The sequence below is a fragment of the Crotalus tigris genome, unplaced genomic scaffold, assembly GCF_016545835.1.
Source record: "Crotalus tigris isolate CLP2741 ecotype Arizona unplaced genomic scaffold, ASM1654583v1 scf7180000024339.11422700, whole genome shotgun sequence".
Classification (NCBI taxonomy): Eukaryota; Metazoa; Chordata; class Lepidosauria; order Squamata; family Viperidae; genus Crotalus; species Crotalus tigris.
Window position 1 is genome coordinate 3,488,700 of NW_024100509.1, and position 18,538 is coordinate 3,507,237.

The following is an 18,538-nucleotide window of genomic DNA, read 5'->3' on the forward strand; positions in this document are numbered from 1 at the left end:
TGCCATAACAATGCAGAAATTAAATGTGAAATGCACATTGTAATTATTCAATTAATATAGGTAGTCCTCAACTTACGATTACAACTGAGTGCAAAATTTCTATTACTAAGTGAAACATTTGTTAAGAGAATTTTGCCCCATTTTACAACCTTTCTTGCCACAGTTGTTAAATGAATCACTGTAGTTATTAAGTTAGTAACACTAACAAGTGAATCTGGCTTCCCCATTGACTTTGCTTATAAGAAGTTTGCAAAAAGTGATCATGTGACCCTGGGACACTGCAACCTGTCATAAATATGAGTCAGTGAACAAGCATCCAAATTTTGATCACGTGACCAAGGGGATGCTACAAGAATTGTAACTATAAAAAACAGTCATAAGTCACTTTTTTCAGTGCTGTTGTAACTTTAATGGTCACTAAATGAATGGTTGTAAGTTAAGGACTACTTGTATTACTTGAATGCCCAGAGAGTATCAAAAGACTATTCTAACCATAATGTAAGGACTTTTTAAGTTAAAACATTAAAAAGAATCACTGTCCCAAATTGGCTCTAGATATATTGTTCTTAGCTTTTTCACTGATTGGGATTCCAAATTGGTACACAATCCCAAATAGGCATAGTTGAATCATTCTTTATCATTCTAATATTATTATTGTATATGACTTCACTACTTCTTTGGATTCTACCATAGTCATTTCCACAGGAAAGCCATTGTGGGAAGAATCCAGAGAAAGAAATATTTTGGAAATATTAAAAAGGCAGAATATATTTCTCCAAAGGAATAATGGAGAAGATCTTTAAAAGACAGAAACTTCTCCCTCCCCTCAGCCAGAAAACTCAGCAGAAACCAGCTTTTAGAAACACAGATATAATAATCCATTCAGGAAGGTCTGGGCCAGGATGCTAGAAGCTATGAGATTAGGAAGACTAAAATCTATATACCCCACCCAAGCTCTAAAAGACATGACCTTTGGGGGCATAATAGGATTAACCCATCAATGCCAAAAGGGCACACAGACTCAGGTCAAAGTACATGACACAGGAAATACAAAGCCTCAAACAGGAACAGGAAAGAACCTCAAGAGCCCCAGAGGGTATAAAAACCCACCACTCCCAGCAACACGTGGTCAGCTTTCCCAGAGCCACATTGTTGTCTGGCTCTGTCCTTCAATAAACTACAACCTTCTTTTTAAAGCAGTCTCCATTTTGTTTATTCCCAGCTTGGGCTGGACCCTGATTAAGATTTTTCATTCTACACCATGTTACTTTGGGGATACTTTCATTATTATTATTGTTACTGGCATTTAAGACTGAGAAAGTCAAATAAACTCCCTAAGGATTCCCTTGGAAGTAGGTGTGCACATTCTTTCAAAATATACCTCGCTCAGTGAAGGAATAGCAACGAACAAAATCTCTTCCTCCTTGCTCAAATATCTGCAAATGTTTGAATCAGATATGCTTGGGCACTGGGTAGAGACTGTCCACTGCATACTGTTGGCCTTTCCCACTCACTCACAATGCAGCCAGGTCCTCCATCTTGCCCCCTGCACATGCTTGGCCTCTGCTTCTTCATTCCCCCAGCAATTTCAGAGTTGGTCTTTCTTTCACATTTAATACAATAAACCAAAACCACCCACCTTGAAATTGATCCTCCTGTGACACCCCACCCCCTTCTCAGTATATATGTTTCATGGATGTTTCATAGGTAGATTATTGTGTTCAGGAAAAGATTGCAGTGGCATGTATGTTTCTGGGTCTTGAAAACATTGGTCAGTCAATAAAAAGTCATATAAGAGAAAATAACCAACCTAATCAAAGCATTTGGAAGCCAGGTAGAAGGCTCCTTTTTGCGATAAAACAATTGGTGTGGGTGTGCGTAGAAAGGATAGACTCATCAAGTGACTGTATTCCTGTGAATTCTGAAGCTGTTGCTTGCATACATCGCATTTTCTTAAAGACGGCTTGTCTGTTTGGCAGGAATTTCCTAGTTTCCAGTTTCCAGGTATCTGATTGGCTAGCAGACTCATCCATCTCTCAGATCTTTGATGAAAATGTGAAATATTCTGAGCGGTTTGCTCCCTCTTGCACTGGAGCTGCTGCCTCAATGGCTAGCTGCTTTATCTGCATATTCACCCAAAGCCTTGTGCATCCGATTTCTCTGCATCGAATGTGAGCCCTGAGCTCCGTCGATCTCCGCCTTCTGGTTCAGATTTCTCTTTTTCAACCCTCCTCCCTTTTCTCCCCTCCTGCCTTTTCTGCAACCCGATTCCTGGCAATTTTTTGACACCTAAAGGAAAATTTAGGGAGGCGTAAACCGTTGCAAGTAGTGATGGTAAAGGAGGGAGTGAAAAAGAGGACAGGCTGGGAAGGCGTGAGGAACAGGATGATTTCTTGCAAATAGCTGCTGCTGATTTTGCATGGATTGTGGAGCAAAACGAACTGCGTTTGGGGGAAAAGGTTTTAGCTCTGGTAAGTGGAAACACAACCTGCTTGATTTGACCCTGTATTCATTCACCTCTGTGGCATATCGTTCTCAAATAGGTACTTTATTGATCTTACACTCATTATGAATATCTTGCATTAGCTTACAAACCTTTACTTACAAGGTTTCATTTATCTCTAGAATCCTCAAATGAATATATGTACATCATGTCTCAGTAAGTATACTCTAAATATGTTCCTGTTGGCTGAGATGTAAATATTGTTGTTTTAATGAAGCACCACCATATTTTCATTTAATTGCTTCCATATGCCTTGACTCATTTAGCCAAGCAGGTTATTATTTTTATATACGAATTATTAGACTGAAACCTGGGAAATGAAAAATGAGCTGTTGAAACAATTATGTTCATATTTTGCCTCGTCCAGCCTCAAAGATCCAAACGTGGATAACAAGTATCAACTCACAGTCAAACTTATTATTTAACACATACACACCTGGATAGGTTACAATTCATTATGTACAGAAAAGGAGAATTTAGTAAAATTCTGATACATTTGGGGCTGTATTTTACATCATCACTTCATTTAAGCATCAGTTCAGCAGTGTAACATCCACCTTGTAGGGTTGTCATGGAGATGGTACAAGGAAGGTTTATCTGAACCATCAAAAATGTGATGCAGTCTTGCTTTCACCTATTCTTTTCTTCCATGTTTTGCTTTTTGTGTGTTACAATGTGTTACTTTTATTTTAGGAAGAAACAGGTCAAGGTTTCAGGTTGTAAAGAAAAGGATTTCACTTTAATCTGGCTTCTTTGGCAAGACACCTTGGTTGTAGTTGCTGCATTAGCGTTGGTGCCTGTGTCCACTTTTATTAAACTGGAGAAGAAGATGAAGCAGGGACCAATAGAATTTAATCTCTAAATTATTTTAAGAGACGCCTTGAAAAACAATCCTGTAGAGAGTGAGGTGTTTTTTGTTTTTTTGTTTGTAAGTAATGTAATGGGAGATTTGATTTGTTTTATTAGGATTTAATGGCATCCCCGCCCCCCTTTTGAATTTCAACCATGCAGTCTGGTCTGTTTTTTTCAGCCAGAGTGAGAGGGACATTTTGCATTTGATAAAAAAAAGGGAAGATGTCAGCTCTTGAAGGAAATAAGTAGATTTCAAAGCAAAATGCTTCTTCCCAATGCACACTGTATAACTTAGGCTGCTCCTGTGACAAATGTACATATGTGGTTCCCATAATGCACTCAGTTTTACAATTCAGTATGTTTAATTCTGTTGAAGCTGGATTATCTTTTATTTGGGGTGGGAGATGAGTTTTACCCATTATTTAATTTAGACTTATTCTATGCCCATACTCAATGTATATTTGAAGTCCTATTTGAAATGCAGTAGGAAAGGCATCTTTGATTTCTCTGCAAATAATTTCACCCTTTACCATTTAAGTAATATGTCAGGTAAAAAAAAATATGTTGGAAAGAGCATATTGATAAGGCAAGTATTTCTAAGCTAGCAAAATTTCATCACCAGGATCTGCTCTGTTCTGTGACAGATAAATCCATGTAGTATGTTGTTTCGTATTCACATGGTATCTTAGGTGAGACTCTAACATGGATTCAAGGTATACAGAACAGTAATTGGGGGTAACTATCCCTTATCCAGTTTCCATAGATATATCTTAGGCTGTTCACTTTGACTCTGCAGATTGAATTGTTATAAGAAGAGAGGCTAACCAGGTCTATGCTTGATCTTTATTCCTCCGAAAGAATTAAGATGGCTGGATTGGAACTCTATTCCTGCAGAACAGAAACTATTCATGCTTTGTTAGGAGGCTTTCAACTGAACTGAAAATGGCAGTTATACATTTTCCAAAGACAAAGAAAAATTCTTCCCCTTCCACCCAATGCTTCCAATTTAAACAACTTTTATCGAGCTTTTAAAGCATGATGCATTGGCTCAGTTTCAAACTTTCAGAATGAAATGATCTGTGAACTCTTTCAGTCCACAAGGACATGAGAATCCCAACAAATGGACTCATTTGGATTTTCCTGGAAATGAAAACTGGGCTTGGGTAGGCAACCCAATGACTTCTGGCTCCTGAAGCCCTTTTTGGAATCCACCGCTAGATTTAGTGGCAGTTTCCAAAAATGTGGGTAGTATACGGAAACTGCAGCATAAGCCCTAAAACAGGATTAACCAAGTTTTTAAAAGCAACAGTCACATACAGACACACCCCTCAGAAAAGAAAAGGGTCTGTTCAAATGTGTAATGTTTGGACATCTTAGATAGTCCATCAACCATGAAGTTGATTAAGTGGCTTTGTGCTGGTTATAATTCTTTATAATTCTTTATTTTCTATTCAATTTCACTCTACTCTTATGATGAAGAACTGAACAATCTATGTCTCCCTAAGGAACTTGGAGGAAAATACTGTAGAAATAATGAGTATCTAATTTCAGGTGAAGTTTGAATCCTTTATTGGTTGTGGCAGTGTCAGGCTTTTATTTTTAGCTCTGGATATTGCTAGTGATAACAGTGTTTGAATTCCTAATTTCAGAATGTTGTCCACAGAATTTGAAATAAATATTTTCTCCCCAGAATATTCTGGGGAAAACATACCTTTCAGCTTTCTGCAAAGAAATGCCAGTTTCTGACATTCTTGACTCAGCTTGAGTGTCCTAGTCAGAATCCAAGATCCTTGTTATCCAGCCATCCCATTACTGTGTTTCTTGCTGGCTGAGGGGGTGGGCGGGAATAAAAACTTTCCAAGCACATGTTCTGGCACATGTTCTTGAAGCTGGACATAGCATAGCTGTCTGATTCGCTTTCCTCCCATTCAACCTCCTCCATGGGCCTTTTCCTATTATTTGGAAAGTTGGTGCACTGAGAAGAAGAAGGTGCATGCCATCAACCAAGAAGGGGAAACCATCTGGTCTTGTTCATATCGGATATTGATGGGGAGAAGAAGCACGGGATACAGAGAGCAACGGGTTGAACTTCAAATGAAGACAATCCTTACAAGTGACCATTCCAGTTGCAATCTTTTGGCTAGCCAGTGAAATGCTTTTTTTTTTTTTTAAGCACAGGAATAATTTTTGTGTGGCAACCATTTTCTAGTTAACAACCACTTTTATTTTTCATCACCCTCATTGCCACCGTCACTTGATTTTCCCTCCTTAGTTTGCTTTCCCAACTTTTCATTGCTCTCCTTTCCAATTACCTTCCATTTTCTACTTAAATGATTCAGAACTAAAAGGGTTGGGCCATCCATGGGGCAGGGAGATTTGACCAACCTTGGCCAATATGGAAATAACTAAGTATATTTGGATCTGATAAGTACTTGAAAGGGACACTACTAGCAGATCCAAAGGTTATCTATTATACCAGAGGTCCCCAACCTTTCTCGGTTGGTGGACCAGAGGGAAAGGGAAGGGGAAGCATTTTATGCGCACATGCGCACAAACAAGGCCACAAGCATGCACGCGATGGAAACGGGGTGATGCTAGTGCCCTCATGACACTCACTAGCCCTGCCCCGTTTTTGCCGTGTGGGCACTAGTGCAAGCCTGTTTTCACCACATGGAGCCCCGTTTATGCTGTGCGGCACCCCATTTAGGCCGTGCGGAGCCCTGTTTAGGCCATGCAGCTGCGGGGCTAGTGCAAGTGGAGATGAGTGCGCGCACACACAACCTGGTGGCCAGTAGGCCATGGCCCGGTAATGGGCGGCGGCCCACAGGTGATGTTGACAAATTATCCCTGAGAATGATAATGCCAAGTATTGTCTCCACACGTTCACAAGCACCGTTGCCAAGAAAACACCATGAATCTCCAGAGATTTGCTCTCTTGAATGGAAATATATTGATGTCCTGATAAATGAACATTACTTAAAACACTGTTATAAAATTGTGCATCCCATTACAAATAAGAACTATAATGAAAGAGAACTGCAAACTCCTGCAGAGTATTTCTGTAGCAAAATGAAGAACTATATATGAATTTGAATCTTGCATATGGAGTCCTCTGGTCCAATGTCCAGGTTTCCCTGGTCATGTAAGAAATGGGAAAGAAAAAAGGTTCAGTTCTATTTTCTTTCTTCCGCTTTTCTTGAGAACCATTCCCTGCCAAATAAGTAGGTGGTGGAACTGTACATATAGGAGTTTAATTGCTTCATGAATAGCAGGATAAATTAGAAGAATAAATTGCACAGCAAAAAACAGTAAGTATTGAATTATTTAAAAGTTAAGAATGTAGTTTTATTTGACCTCTGTTGACTTGGAAATGGGATACAGTTCACTATTAGTTAAAAAAAGCTGTGCAAAGGCAGCCCATCTGCCTTATGGCCCTCCTACCACAGATACTGCTGCCAGAAGTGTTCTTGGAATATTTTGTACTGCTTTTCTGCAGAGATGCAAAGATGGCATTGAGTGAATGAGCATTTGAAGTAGGATTTTTAGTACAGGCAGTCCTTGGTTAATGACTGTCCTTTTAAAGACCTTTGAAAGTTAACAGTGGAACTGAAAAAGTAACCTTATGACCAATTCTCGAACTTAAAACCATTGAAGTGTTCTCCAGTCATATAATCATCACTTCCACATTTTATTGCCAGCTTTCAACAAGCAAAATCAATAGAGAAGCCAGCAGTAAAATCACAAGTTGCAGTTTCATGTCTTGTTTAATGACCATGGCTCACTAAACTTAACAAGCATGGTGGAAGTGAAGTCGTAAGTCCATTGTAGTGATGTGTTGTCTCGCTTAATGACTATGCCACATGGCAACAGAGTTGCCGGTCTCAATTGTGGTCATTAAGTGAGGACTACCTATACTGTCATTTTTAAAAAAATATGGATTGGTTATTTGATTACAGGTAGTCCTTGACTTACCACAATTTGCTTAGTGACTGTTCAAAGTTACAACAGCATTGAAAAAAGTGACCTATGACTGTTTTTCATAGGTATAACCTTTGCAGCATCCCCATGATCACGTGTTCCCCTTTTGCGACCTTCTGACCAGCAAAGCCAATGGATTCACTTAACCATCAGGTTACTAATGTCTCACTTGACAACAGAAATGTGGGGCTCAATTGGGGTCGTAAGTCGAGGACTACCTGTATACAGATATGGAATCTGTGGATTTACATTTTAATTTCATATTATGATAAACTGCACAGAGTCTTGGAAGTTGAATGAAACATAAATATATGTAAATCAGTTATTTTCTGGTACATTCTTGTTAGGATTTGGAAAAGGCTGCGACTGAAAATTTGGAAAGCTGCTTTTGTTGGCTTAAACCAAGTTAGCACAACTTGTGGAAAGGAAAAGGCCAGACTGAGACCTTAAAAATAATCACAGGCCAGAAAGGAATACTTGGTGTGCCAATCTGCTATTTGGGGGCTAGCAGAGCAGTAGGAGTGATGGAGTTGGCTGGGCCTGTGAGGCCTGGGGGCAATGGGAGGTGCTCAGCAATAAATAAATGAGTTTAAAAAGATGGTGATCGATCGAGATAGCTGAGACCCTGGCTAATCACTCTTCTTACAAAAATTAGTAAACTACATGCTGGGATTTTATGTCCTAAACATGTGGACTGGTTGCATTCTGAGGCTTCCTGAATAGGATAGTTTGAGGTCTAGACATTATACAATGGAACTATGGTCACTGCATAAAACATTAGATAAAAATAAGTTGAGCCTTATAATAAAATTTAAAAATCTCTCTTGATCCAAAGATTTCTTCTTTCTCTCACTCCCAGAAAAAAAGAAAGAAAAGAAATTGTTTTTAGAAGACCAATCGTGGTCGTTATTTGAGGGCATCTGACATAATTAAATCCATTGACCACTTTTTTTTCTTACCCATGATGGCTACTTTCTATAGGGCCGTGGTGGCGAACCTATGGCACGCATGCCACAGGCGGCATGCAGAGCCGTCCCTGTGGGCATGCGCGCCATTGCCACAGACAAAGGAACACAGGGCCTGGCTCCTCCCCTCCCCCTCTCCACGCACGCGGAGTTCGGGAACAGCTGCGAGAGCTGGGCGGAGTTCGGGAACCTATAAAAGAAGCAGTTTTGGTGGGAGAGTGAGTGAGCGGTCTTTGGAAGCGACCAGTGATGGGTTTCAAATCATTTAACAACCAGTTCTCTGCCTCACCTTCCCTCCGTCTTGGTCGGGCTGGGCTGCTTGGGGGGTCGGCTGGAGTGGGTGCAGGAGGGTGGGGGTCATGAGGTCTCGGCTGGGGGAAGGCGAGGGGGTCTGGCTGGGGGGGGCGGGAGGGCCAGGATGCCTCCGTGGAGGAAAGCCAGCCCCTGCCAGCTGAGCCTCTCATCCACACTGCAGTCACGTAGGATTGCATAGAAGGGCACCAGGCAGGGATCTGGGGGGGTGGACAGCAGGGGGGAATCAGAGCCGCCAACTCCCTTCTGCAGTGCAGATCTGCTGCCTCATCGGGCTGCTAGTGAGCAGCTGAGGTGGCTCCAACCCCTGGCTGCCCCTCCACTTCCTCCTGCTTCCCTGCATGGTTGACCAGTCAGAGCAGCAGCAGAAGCCACCCCAGAGCTGTCGAATGGATGGGCCCAGGCTGGGCAAGGGCTTCCTTCTTGCTGTCCTGGAGCCGTCTCTGCCTGTGCTGATGGGGCTCCATGGCCAGTTCGCCATTATGCAGAATAGCCAGCATGCTGTGGCTGCTGACAGACACTATCGGCCCCCATGCGCTCGCTGGCCTCTGTGTGCAGGGGCCAATGGTGTCAGGCAGCAGCTGCTCCGGCCCCTGCGTCACCTTGCCTTGCCCCGTGGCAATTGGCACACCCGCCCTGCCTCACCTCGCCTCACCCCGCCTCCAGCCCATTGCCCCACCCAGCAGAGACCCCCTGGATCTCCCCCAACCCTGCCCGGCCCCCACAGGTGTCCCTCCCCACAAGCATCATCGAGGTGGCCACACCCACTGTGGCCACACCCACCCAGTCTGCCATGACCACCACACCCATACCCACCCAGTGGGCCATGCTCACCCAGCACCCGGCAATAAATAAATGGGTTTTGGGTTGCAGTTCAGGCACTCGGTCTCTAAAAGATTCGCCATCACTGCTATAGGGCAACAACCTTTTAAAGAAATTGATTGGTAATAGAGATCAAGGAGTTCATGGAGGTCCCAGATCCAAAAGTACCATAAGGAGAAATCCTGGTAGTGGAATAGTTTAGGTCAGGGGGGCATTGTGTGCTACACAAGTGAAGGAGGCTTCATATAAACTGGATAAACTGCTAATATAAGTTTGCTTTATCATTTTCAGCCATAGCCCAATATGAATATGCATTGGAAGTATTTACTGTATGCCAATGTCTAAAATAAAAGGCTAGTTTTAAAAGTCCCTGGTTTTTCTAAATTCAACAGAAAGTTATATTTTTGAAATTATTTATTCCCAATATCACAATGGTTTAATTGTTTGACATGGACTAACCTAATTCCTGCTTGCCTTACTAGGATCAGTATGTAGTTGCATTTTGAATTTCTAAATGCTTCTTTGAGTTTTGCAGACCCCATTTTGGGATCAAAAATGGGAGGGGATGCATTCAAAATGGCCTCTTCAGCTCTGCCCCATACTTAATTTCCCCAAGTTCTACACTACATAAATAGTATGGGGTGGTAGTGCATAAAATACATTCTAGTCTTCTGCTCACATCTTCTGTAATCATTTTCTTACATTTATTCCGCTGTGTGATGCTTTAAGGATTTTTTAGTTCCTTTTACGTTGTGCATTATCATTCTGATTTTATTTTGTTTGTGTTCCATATTTCCCTGAGATCTTTTGCTTATAAGGAAACTACAACATTTTAAGAATAAAATAAATGTCTATGTGTATGAAAATGTATTCTTTAGAGAAAATGGAGATGCAGCATGAATATTTTAAGATCAGTTGTGTATGAATACAAATGATCCCTTATTTTAAAAGTGGGACTAAAATGGGAAGCAGTGAGGATATGTGAAATTAAATAGATTGGCAATAGCTTAAGTCCTCTGTCAAACATATACACTAAATTGTCTGACCAAAAATATTGGGGTGGTGTTATATTCAGTAGAGAAGCAAGGCAGACTGTAGCTGCAGCTGCTGTGCTGATCTTGACCAGGTTTAGTGTGCCAGATGTGTTATATAAGTTCATCCTGTCCCTCAGCTAGATTGCTGAGTTCTTTGTTCCATAAATAGCATGGAGTTTTTGCAGACAAAATAAACTGTAATGTATTTTTAAAAACCACTATTCTGACTGTATAAATAATGAGATGTGTAATAATGCTGGTAGTATGGAGCTACTGTATATTAAGAAAAAAATGGGTTGGTCTCAACAGCAGTGTTAAGGAAATGAAAAGCAAGATAGGTAAAGTACGAATGTAAATAATATTTTAAGTGATGAGCAAGCAGGATCTTGGACCAACTTCTCTCATCCTCTTAGGCTTTGAGATATGGGGCAATTGAAGAATTATATTAAGAAGGCCTCCTTCAACAAAAGAAGATAGAGGAGAAGAAGAATTAATTAATTAATGTCTATGGAGATTTTCAGTCATCCAGGTCATGATTGTCCCAAAGGTGCTTTTTTCCAAAAGGCAACTAGGCTTTCTTGGGTTTTTCCTTTGAAAACATTTTGCTTCTCACCCAAGAAGCTTCTTCAGTTCTGAAGTTCTCTGAAGAGAACTGAAGAAGCTTTTTGGGTGAAAAGTGAAATGTTTTCAAAGACAAAAATCAAAGTCCAGTTGCCTTTTGGAAAAAAGCAACTTTGGGACAAGAATGAATTAAATAACTAAATCAGGTCAAAGTGCCTTCCACCAATACTATCCAGAACCATTCACATGGCAGCTAAGTTTTGCAAATCTGGTTGTTAGAAATTACTGCATGTAGTTCTCAACGTACAACCATAAAGCAGTCTGCTTATCATGGCCATAAATTGTGACACTTGTAAATTGGGTCACCTATGTGACCAATCCAATTTTATGACTTTTTTGCCATGGTCATTAAGCAAATGACATGGTTGTAAAGCAACCGCTGTGGTCTTAAGTGAACTAATGGGTCACTATGGACCAGTTTTGCTGAAAAACCAGAAGTAAATACCAGTTTGGGGCAAAACTGTCATAAACACGTTCACATGACAGCATGATGCTGCAAGTGGCTGTAAATGCAGACCAATTGCCAAGTACCTGACAGCAGTCATGTGACCACGGGGGGGAGTCACTGGAACCGGGACATAAGTACTCCCAAGGAGGTCCATCATAACTTTGGCTGCTAAGGGACCGATCATAAGTCAACGACCACCTGTACAGTAATTGTAGCATTAGTCTATCCCAGTGATGGCGAACCTTTTAGACACCGAGTGCGCAAAAAACGGCCTGCCCCCGCGCCCGCCCGCCTCCCCATCCCATTCTGCCAGCCCGCAGGGCCACCTACCGCCTCCATGGCCTGTCGCAGATCACCCAGGCGGCCCTGCAGTGCCTTGGCAGCCACGCCTTCTGTCTGCACCCCACAGCATCATCTGTATGCAACAGGGTGCAAGGGCAGAGTCTTGTCCCCACTGCCCGGCTGCCATGTCCTTGGCTGGGCTGCTGCACGCAGGCCATGCCCAGGGGTGATTCTCCTCCAGGTGAGGAGGGGTCCGTGGGAGAGACAGGGCTGGGGTAATGGTACACGTGCCCATAGAGAGGGCTCAGAGTGCCACCTCTGGCACACGTGCCATAGGTTCGCCACCACTGGTCTATCCATTAACTTGTGCTGTATTTTAATGTGGGAATGGATGTAAATTGAATTGGATGAATGAAGAAAAAGGGATTGATTGATTGAATGCGAAGGAATTCTGAAGCAAATTGTCATGTCGGAGGAATTAAATTTGCATGTATGGTATACAAGATTATGACTAGAGGAACTTATTTTTTTTCCTTGTATTTCTTTTTAGTTTTAATTTTTTTAAACTTCTGCATACTTATATCAGCACAGGAGTTTCCTCCCCACCTTCAAAATTCTTCTGTGGCAGCACTTCAGAAAGATTCACATGACTCTACAATATCCTGTCAAGTGGACATTCCAGGACTGCAGTGTGAAAGCAAAAAACCATGCCTTTCTACAAATACAGATGGGAATTTTCTGGCATTCCAAAAATACAATTTTTGTTCATGATGGCACAGCTTCATAGCCCTCCAAAGCATTTCACATTGCCACAGAGTTCCTTAAAGCAGGGGTCTTCAAACTTAGCCCTTTTATGACTTGTGGACTTCAACTCCCAGAATTTCTCAGCCAGGCACGCTGGCTGAGGAATTCTGGGAGTTGAAGTCCACAAGCCATAAAAGGGCCAAGTTTAAAGATCCCTGCTCAGTGGTGGGATTCAAATATTTGAACAACTGGTTCTCTGTGTGAATGCCGCTTCTGGAAGTCCATTCTGGGCCTGGGCAACAAAAAATTAGCTACCGGTTCTGCTGAAGTGATGCAAACTGGCTAAATCCCACCACTGCCCCTACCTTAAAGGATCTTTTTGGCCTGTCCATCTAACCACACAGTGTTGCTAAGTCATGTGTTATTACTTATGTCTATTTTGCATGGCACTCAAAAGAATCTGGAAAGTTGAGCTCAAGTTGGGATGCCTGAATAGACAGAATTCATATTTTGCTTCCTAAAAAGCCTATCCAATATAATTTATTTCATACAATGGCATAACTGGAACAGAGATTTCAAATTATATTAGCTTTGGTAATTCATCCTGTGCAATCTGGCATAATAAATGGGTGACAGTCTTCAAAAAACGTTGGACAGCTAATAAATATTTTAGAAATACAATAGGAGAATTGGCAATAGTGGCTTTGCTGAAGGCAGAAAAAGTCTCTCAGAGCTACTTAAGTGGAATGACACATAAGCCTAATGAAACAACTTAAGCAAGGTTTTTCATATGGTGCAATTATATTTGGGGAAAATATTTTGGTTAAAAATATGGTTTTCTCCTGTTATTGTTGGAGGGATTAAAATGTAGTATTTCCTCAATGGAATTATTTCTTCATCTATCAAGGTATCATAAGAATATACCTTTTAAGAAATCATAAAGATTCAGGTAATTTACTATTTTCTTTCATAGCAGGCTACAGGGTCACAATCAAGAAAGAAGGCAGAGGAGTCCGGGACAAGCTAGAATCAGTAGAAGATGAGTGGAAAAATTCCACTGCCAACTGCAGAGTGTAATGAATCAAGTACCTCTGGGTTTCAACTAGCCACGATCATCTCTAATGAGAGGGAGCAACTCACAGAGCCTACGGATGCTCCATCTATCACACCCAGTATGCAGAATGACGCCAAGTCTTTCAGAGCAATGGAGAACAGAACCCAGGCAGATGATGACTACCAGGATAATGCAAGCCAACATCAGGAAGTGGAAATAGACACGTGGCAGATGAGTATGCAGAAGAGAAATGGTCAGCAAGAACAATTAGGAACCAACAATGACAGCACCAGCAGCATAGTGCATGTAAATGGGTTACCTGCTGAATCTAAGCTTGGTACAGAGAGCGATAAAGACAGAGCACAAACTCCATCCACTGCAAGGACTGGCAGTGCTGCTTTCAAAGAGAACCTCTTGGCAAATGAGTTGTTTTTCAATGATAGAAGCAAGCATCATGGTTTGCAATCATGTCGGGATGCTGCCGAGCTGTTTTATCCTGAGGATGCAGAAGAGCACATAAGGTAACAGCTAGGGATGAGTGGACCAGGGGTAAGTCCGCTCTGCTTATCTGCCTGATTACGGAGCACACTTTCTGTCCAATATTTCCTCTGCTTTTTAATTAAAAATCTGAAGGAAAGTTTGCAAGAGGGTTAAGATGAGAGAAAATACGCTTTTTAAGTACAGGCCAGATTTTTGCATATTTGTTTTGTTTGCTTTAATGATAGCCTACCTCTCCTAAAACCAGTGCTTTTTTTGTAAAAAAAAAAAAAAAAAGGTGCTGGAACTCACACATGTCATACAACCCACCTTGCCTAACGTACAAGGTTCCATCCAAAAAAGGTGCCGGAACTCCGTTCTGGACGTTCTATGACAAAAAAAGCCCTGCCTAAAACATTCTGGAAACCATGGTTTTTCTTTAAAAGAAGAGAAGCAGTTTCTGCTACCATTCATCTTTCCTTTGATCCAGTAGGACTGAAGTTCTAGAATGTATTTTCAGAAGGCTTCATCGTGGAATTCTTTTTCATGCCAAGGAAATGCAGAGTTTAGCATTCATTTATTACTTAAATTAATGCTTATTTTTTCAGTAATTCTTCAAAATTCCTTGTCACTTTAGAATAATCCCAAGAATTTGGTAACTGCCATTAGTTCAAAAGTATCTTTTCTCAATGACCTATAATTTAAAAGGAGGGCACATTAACTTGGGAACAGTTATTGGGTGTCACTAGATGCTTAGGCTATGAACCTCTGCTCTCTTTGACAGGAATTCTAGGAGAAATGATAGTAAGCACTTTGAAGGTCGTAGGTTAATATAGATTTCTCTGTTAAATATCAGATCTAGTCTCAGGACCGGGGGCTTTTATGAAAACGTTTTAAGCATCTGATCCTGGTTTATGGGAATTGTTAAAAGAATATTATGGAAGATGCTTTCTAAAAGTTTGCCCAGCCCTATGGTTTTCATTTTTCTTGGAGAGTCTAGAAAGGAATTGATTTGAGAGCTTGATAGATGTATCTTAGGAAATGGAGCACCAGGGGTTCCCTTTCACAGTCTGAAGCTGGCAACAGTTAATTCCCACTGAAAAGGCAACTATGCCTAGAGATGACATGTTATTAAAAAAAAAAACAGCAACAAAAACAAGTGGCACATGGTTTTAAAACAAATTAAAGGACTCCCTCCCCCCTTCTTTAGTTGGAAAGTTAGAAACACTTTACTGATTCAATACATTCTCTACTGATTCTATAATGCATGATGCAAATATTTTGCTCCTCTGATGAAACACAGAGATCTCTTAAACTATCACTGGGGGATAGAATGCTTCAATTTCCCAAGTCTTATTCATTTAATTTATAGGTCATCCACCTCCTAAACAACTCTGGATTCTGATAGTTAAAAGAAAAACTCCAGCATATAAAGCAGAGGTCTTCAAACTTAGCCCTTTTATGACCTGTGGACTTCAACTCCCAGAATTCCTCAGCCAGGCATGCTGGCTGAGGAATTCTGGGAGTTAAAGTCCACAAGTCATAAAAGGGCCAAGTTTGAAGACCCCTGATATAAAGAATGCAATTTACTGGAAAAGCAAAATTCCGGAATAAAAGGGGCTTCACTCCTTTCCCAATGTCTGGCAGAACAATCAGGTCTTTCATGATTTCCTGAACAACAAAACGTTGAGAGCATATGAATCTCTTATTTATGATTCAGATCTAAATGAAAGCAGATTTAGTAAGAGCTAAATTGGATTATTTTTCTAAGTATCCAATTATCTCTTATGGTCAGTGGCCACCCTTTATGGACAACATCTTGCCTCTTCAGCTTGTTGTAGAAATTTTTAAGAAATCAAGCACTCTATTTGTCTTTTCCATTTTTGAAAATAGAGAAGGAATTATTAGGAATAATAATTTACCTGTGCTACTATAAAATGGATTTGAATCTAGATTATGGCAAAAATAAAGAGTTTAACTGCAAATGTTGAATTACATCATTTCTTTGCAATTGCAATGTTTTGTCCTAAATTACTTCCTTAAAGTCTACAAAAATAGCATCTATTGTGCACAAATTTTTAACTGATCTTAAGTCTCCTCCTATTTCAGCTTAATTGTCACAGAATCTAAGCTCCATTGCAGCAGTTATGACAGGGAAGATTTTGCATTTAAAGACATCAGGGATGGATTCAGCTCTACTTTTGAAAAAATTGTGGAATCTGACCTTATGAAGGGCACATACTACAGCAGCCTGGACTCCTTGGATGTGCTCTCCCTTACAGATGAGACAGACAGCTGTGTTAGCTTTGAAGCTCCACTCACACCTCTTATTCAGCAAAGAACCAAAGAAAGTTCTGAATTTTCAGAACAGAAATTCCTCACTAACCAGAAGGAAGTTCTGGAACCCAGGGCAACAGAGAAACAGGGTGAAACGATGGCAAGGGTTATGGATGGTGATTTGGGGAGTCCCCTGAAGCACTCCATCACCAGCAGCCAGTCTGAGAACGTGCTGACCCAAATATCACTGAAAAATATTCCTAACGGCTATCACATGGAACAGCTGGAAGTAAAGCTTCCAAAATTTAGTAATTCAATCAGGTAATTTGCTTTACTCAGACAATAGCTATTATTTAATTGCATGCTTATCATATAAAGAATCCATTCAGTTTTCTGCACTGCATAGTCTTTCTCTTATTATTATTCATTATAGCAGCTTAGGTGATAGTGGCAATGGTAGTTTTGGTTATAGCAATGTTAATGACACATACACAATACTAGTTTTAATTGATTCCACTGATTAATTAATGGGGATGATAACTTCTGTTGATTTACTGTTTGATGGGATGAAGTCTAATCAAACTAAGTCTAATCAAGCTAAGAATTGTTAGTTTAAGCAATTTCATATTTGTGCACTTTGTCATTGTCTCTGTTTTCTTCTTCTATTCATGTTAACCAACCTTTCCCCTTCAAAAGTTGTTTTTTTACTTTAAGATGATTAAATTATTATCTTAGACTTTCAGTAATATTATTTGTATTGTTACTATATTAAAATTGTGGTAACATTTAACAGTATTTATATTTAATGAATACTTTAAATACATTTTTTGGGCTGGAAGCCCTAATTATTTCCATATTGTATATATACATAGTAAGGCAAAGCAAATAATCTTCAATTCCTGAAATTTGCAAGCTATATCGAAAGTGGTTTTATTTTTGAAAAGGCAACTAGACTCATCTTTTGAAGAAAAAGAAGACGTTTCGCTTTCTATCATGAAAGTGTATTGGATGGTGTTGGAGATGGAAGGACAGTTATTGACTGTTGAGATTAGTTGGGGGGGGGATGATAGGTTCTGATAGGATGATGGTGGTTAGGATATTTGTGGATTCCTTTTGTACCATGCATCAGTCTCATTATATCCCATTTTTAAATGTACAATACGCATGTTGAAAGTCAATGCAAAATCTAGATTAAGAAAGCAGGTTAAATCCCAAGAGTCGTTAAAGTGATTTAATAGAATATAGGACATGTTAACAAATGTCTAAAAGTCAGCCACTAATTTACTAATTACTTTAATGATAATAGGCTAACAGAATTCAAAAAATTCTTTTTTACCTTTTACACTTTGAACATATCCACGCATCTCTCTTAGCAGATTGTTTCCAGTGTGTCATTCTAATTTAGTTAATAGCCACAGTTGTGATTGGCTGTGTCTGCTTGCCATGCCTCGTTCCCTTGGGCTTGGTTGCTGCCCTGGGCACCCATTTTTTGCTGAGCTGCTGACTGCTAAGATGGCTGCTCTATTTCTTTAAAAAAATAAAGTTTTAAAAGTGCAAGATAAAAATTTTTCAGCAGTTGAACGAAGGTTGGCTAAATTGTAATTTTTTAATACATTTTATTAATTTTTTACAATAACAATCTTTAGTACTTGGTAAACAACGTGTTGTTTGGGTTCATATATTTAACAACAATCAATAATAGTTTCTATGTTTCCATAATCAACATACTAGTTAGTGATACATTTCCTTGATCTTCTCTTGTTCGAATAGTATTTTCCTTTTGCCAACATTGAGTAAATACAATTCTTAGTATTTTCAATACATACAAAGCTAAATGTAAATATTTTTGTAGTATTTATACAAATAACGTTAACATCAGTGTATAGCATCTTTTCTAATCAGTTTATGTTTCAGTTGTATTTGCGAAGAGTCATTTTGCTAAACTGTAATTTTGTGGACTCTGAAAAAGCTCTTGCTGCAGACAATTATTACTGCCTTAAGCATTAAAATGCATTTATCAGATGTTTTACAATAGGGTTGGATAATTTTAAGGCTTATTTGTCACTGAACTAGTCCCACCCAACCCCTGCCCTCTGCTGGCATTCACTGCCAGCACCTTTTATTCCTCCCCTCAACCAATTATAGGTGCAAGACTGAAAGAAGGAAAAG

General features: G+C 40.1%; 1 protein-coding gene across 2 annotated transcripts in view; it reads left to right on the forward strand.

The window, feature by feature from the left end:
• The first annotated feature begins 1,673 nt into the window (after positions 1 to 1,673).
• PSD2 (pleckstrin and Sec7 domain containing 2) overlaps positions 1,674 to 18,538 on the forward strand; it is a 79,309-nt gene continuing 62,444 nt past the window's right edge. Inside the window, exons 1-3 of one of the 2 annotated variants that reach the window (XM_039326094.1) lie at positions 1,674 to 2,471; positions 13,535 to 14,136; positions 16,202 to 16,690. In XM_039326094.1, coding sequence (XP_039182028.1) covers positions 13,601 to 14,136; positions 16,202 to 16,690 — 1,025 coding nt within the window. In that variant the 5' untranslated portion in view covers positions 1,674 to 2,471; positions 13,535 to 13,600. The remainder of the gene's footprint in view (positions 2,472 to 13,534; positions 14,137 to 16,201; positions 16,691 to 18,538) is intronic. The other variant, XM_039326093.1, reaches the window with a different exon arrangement.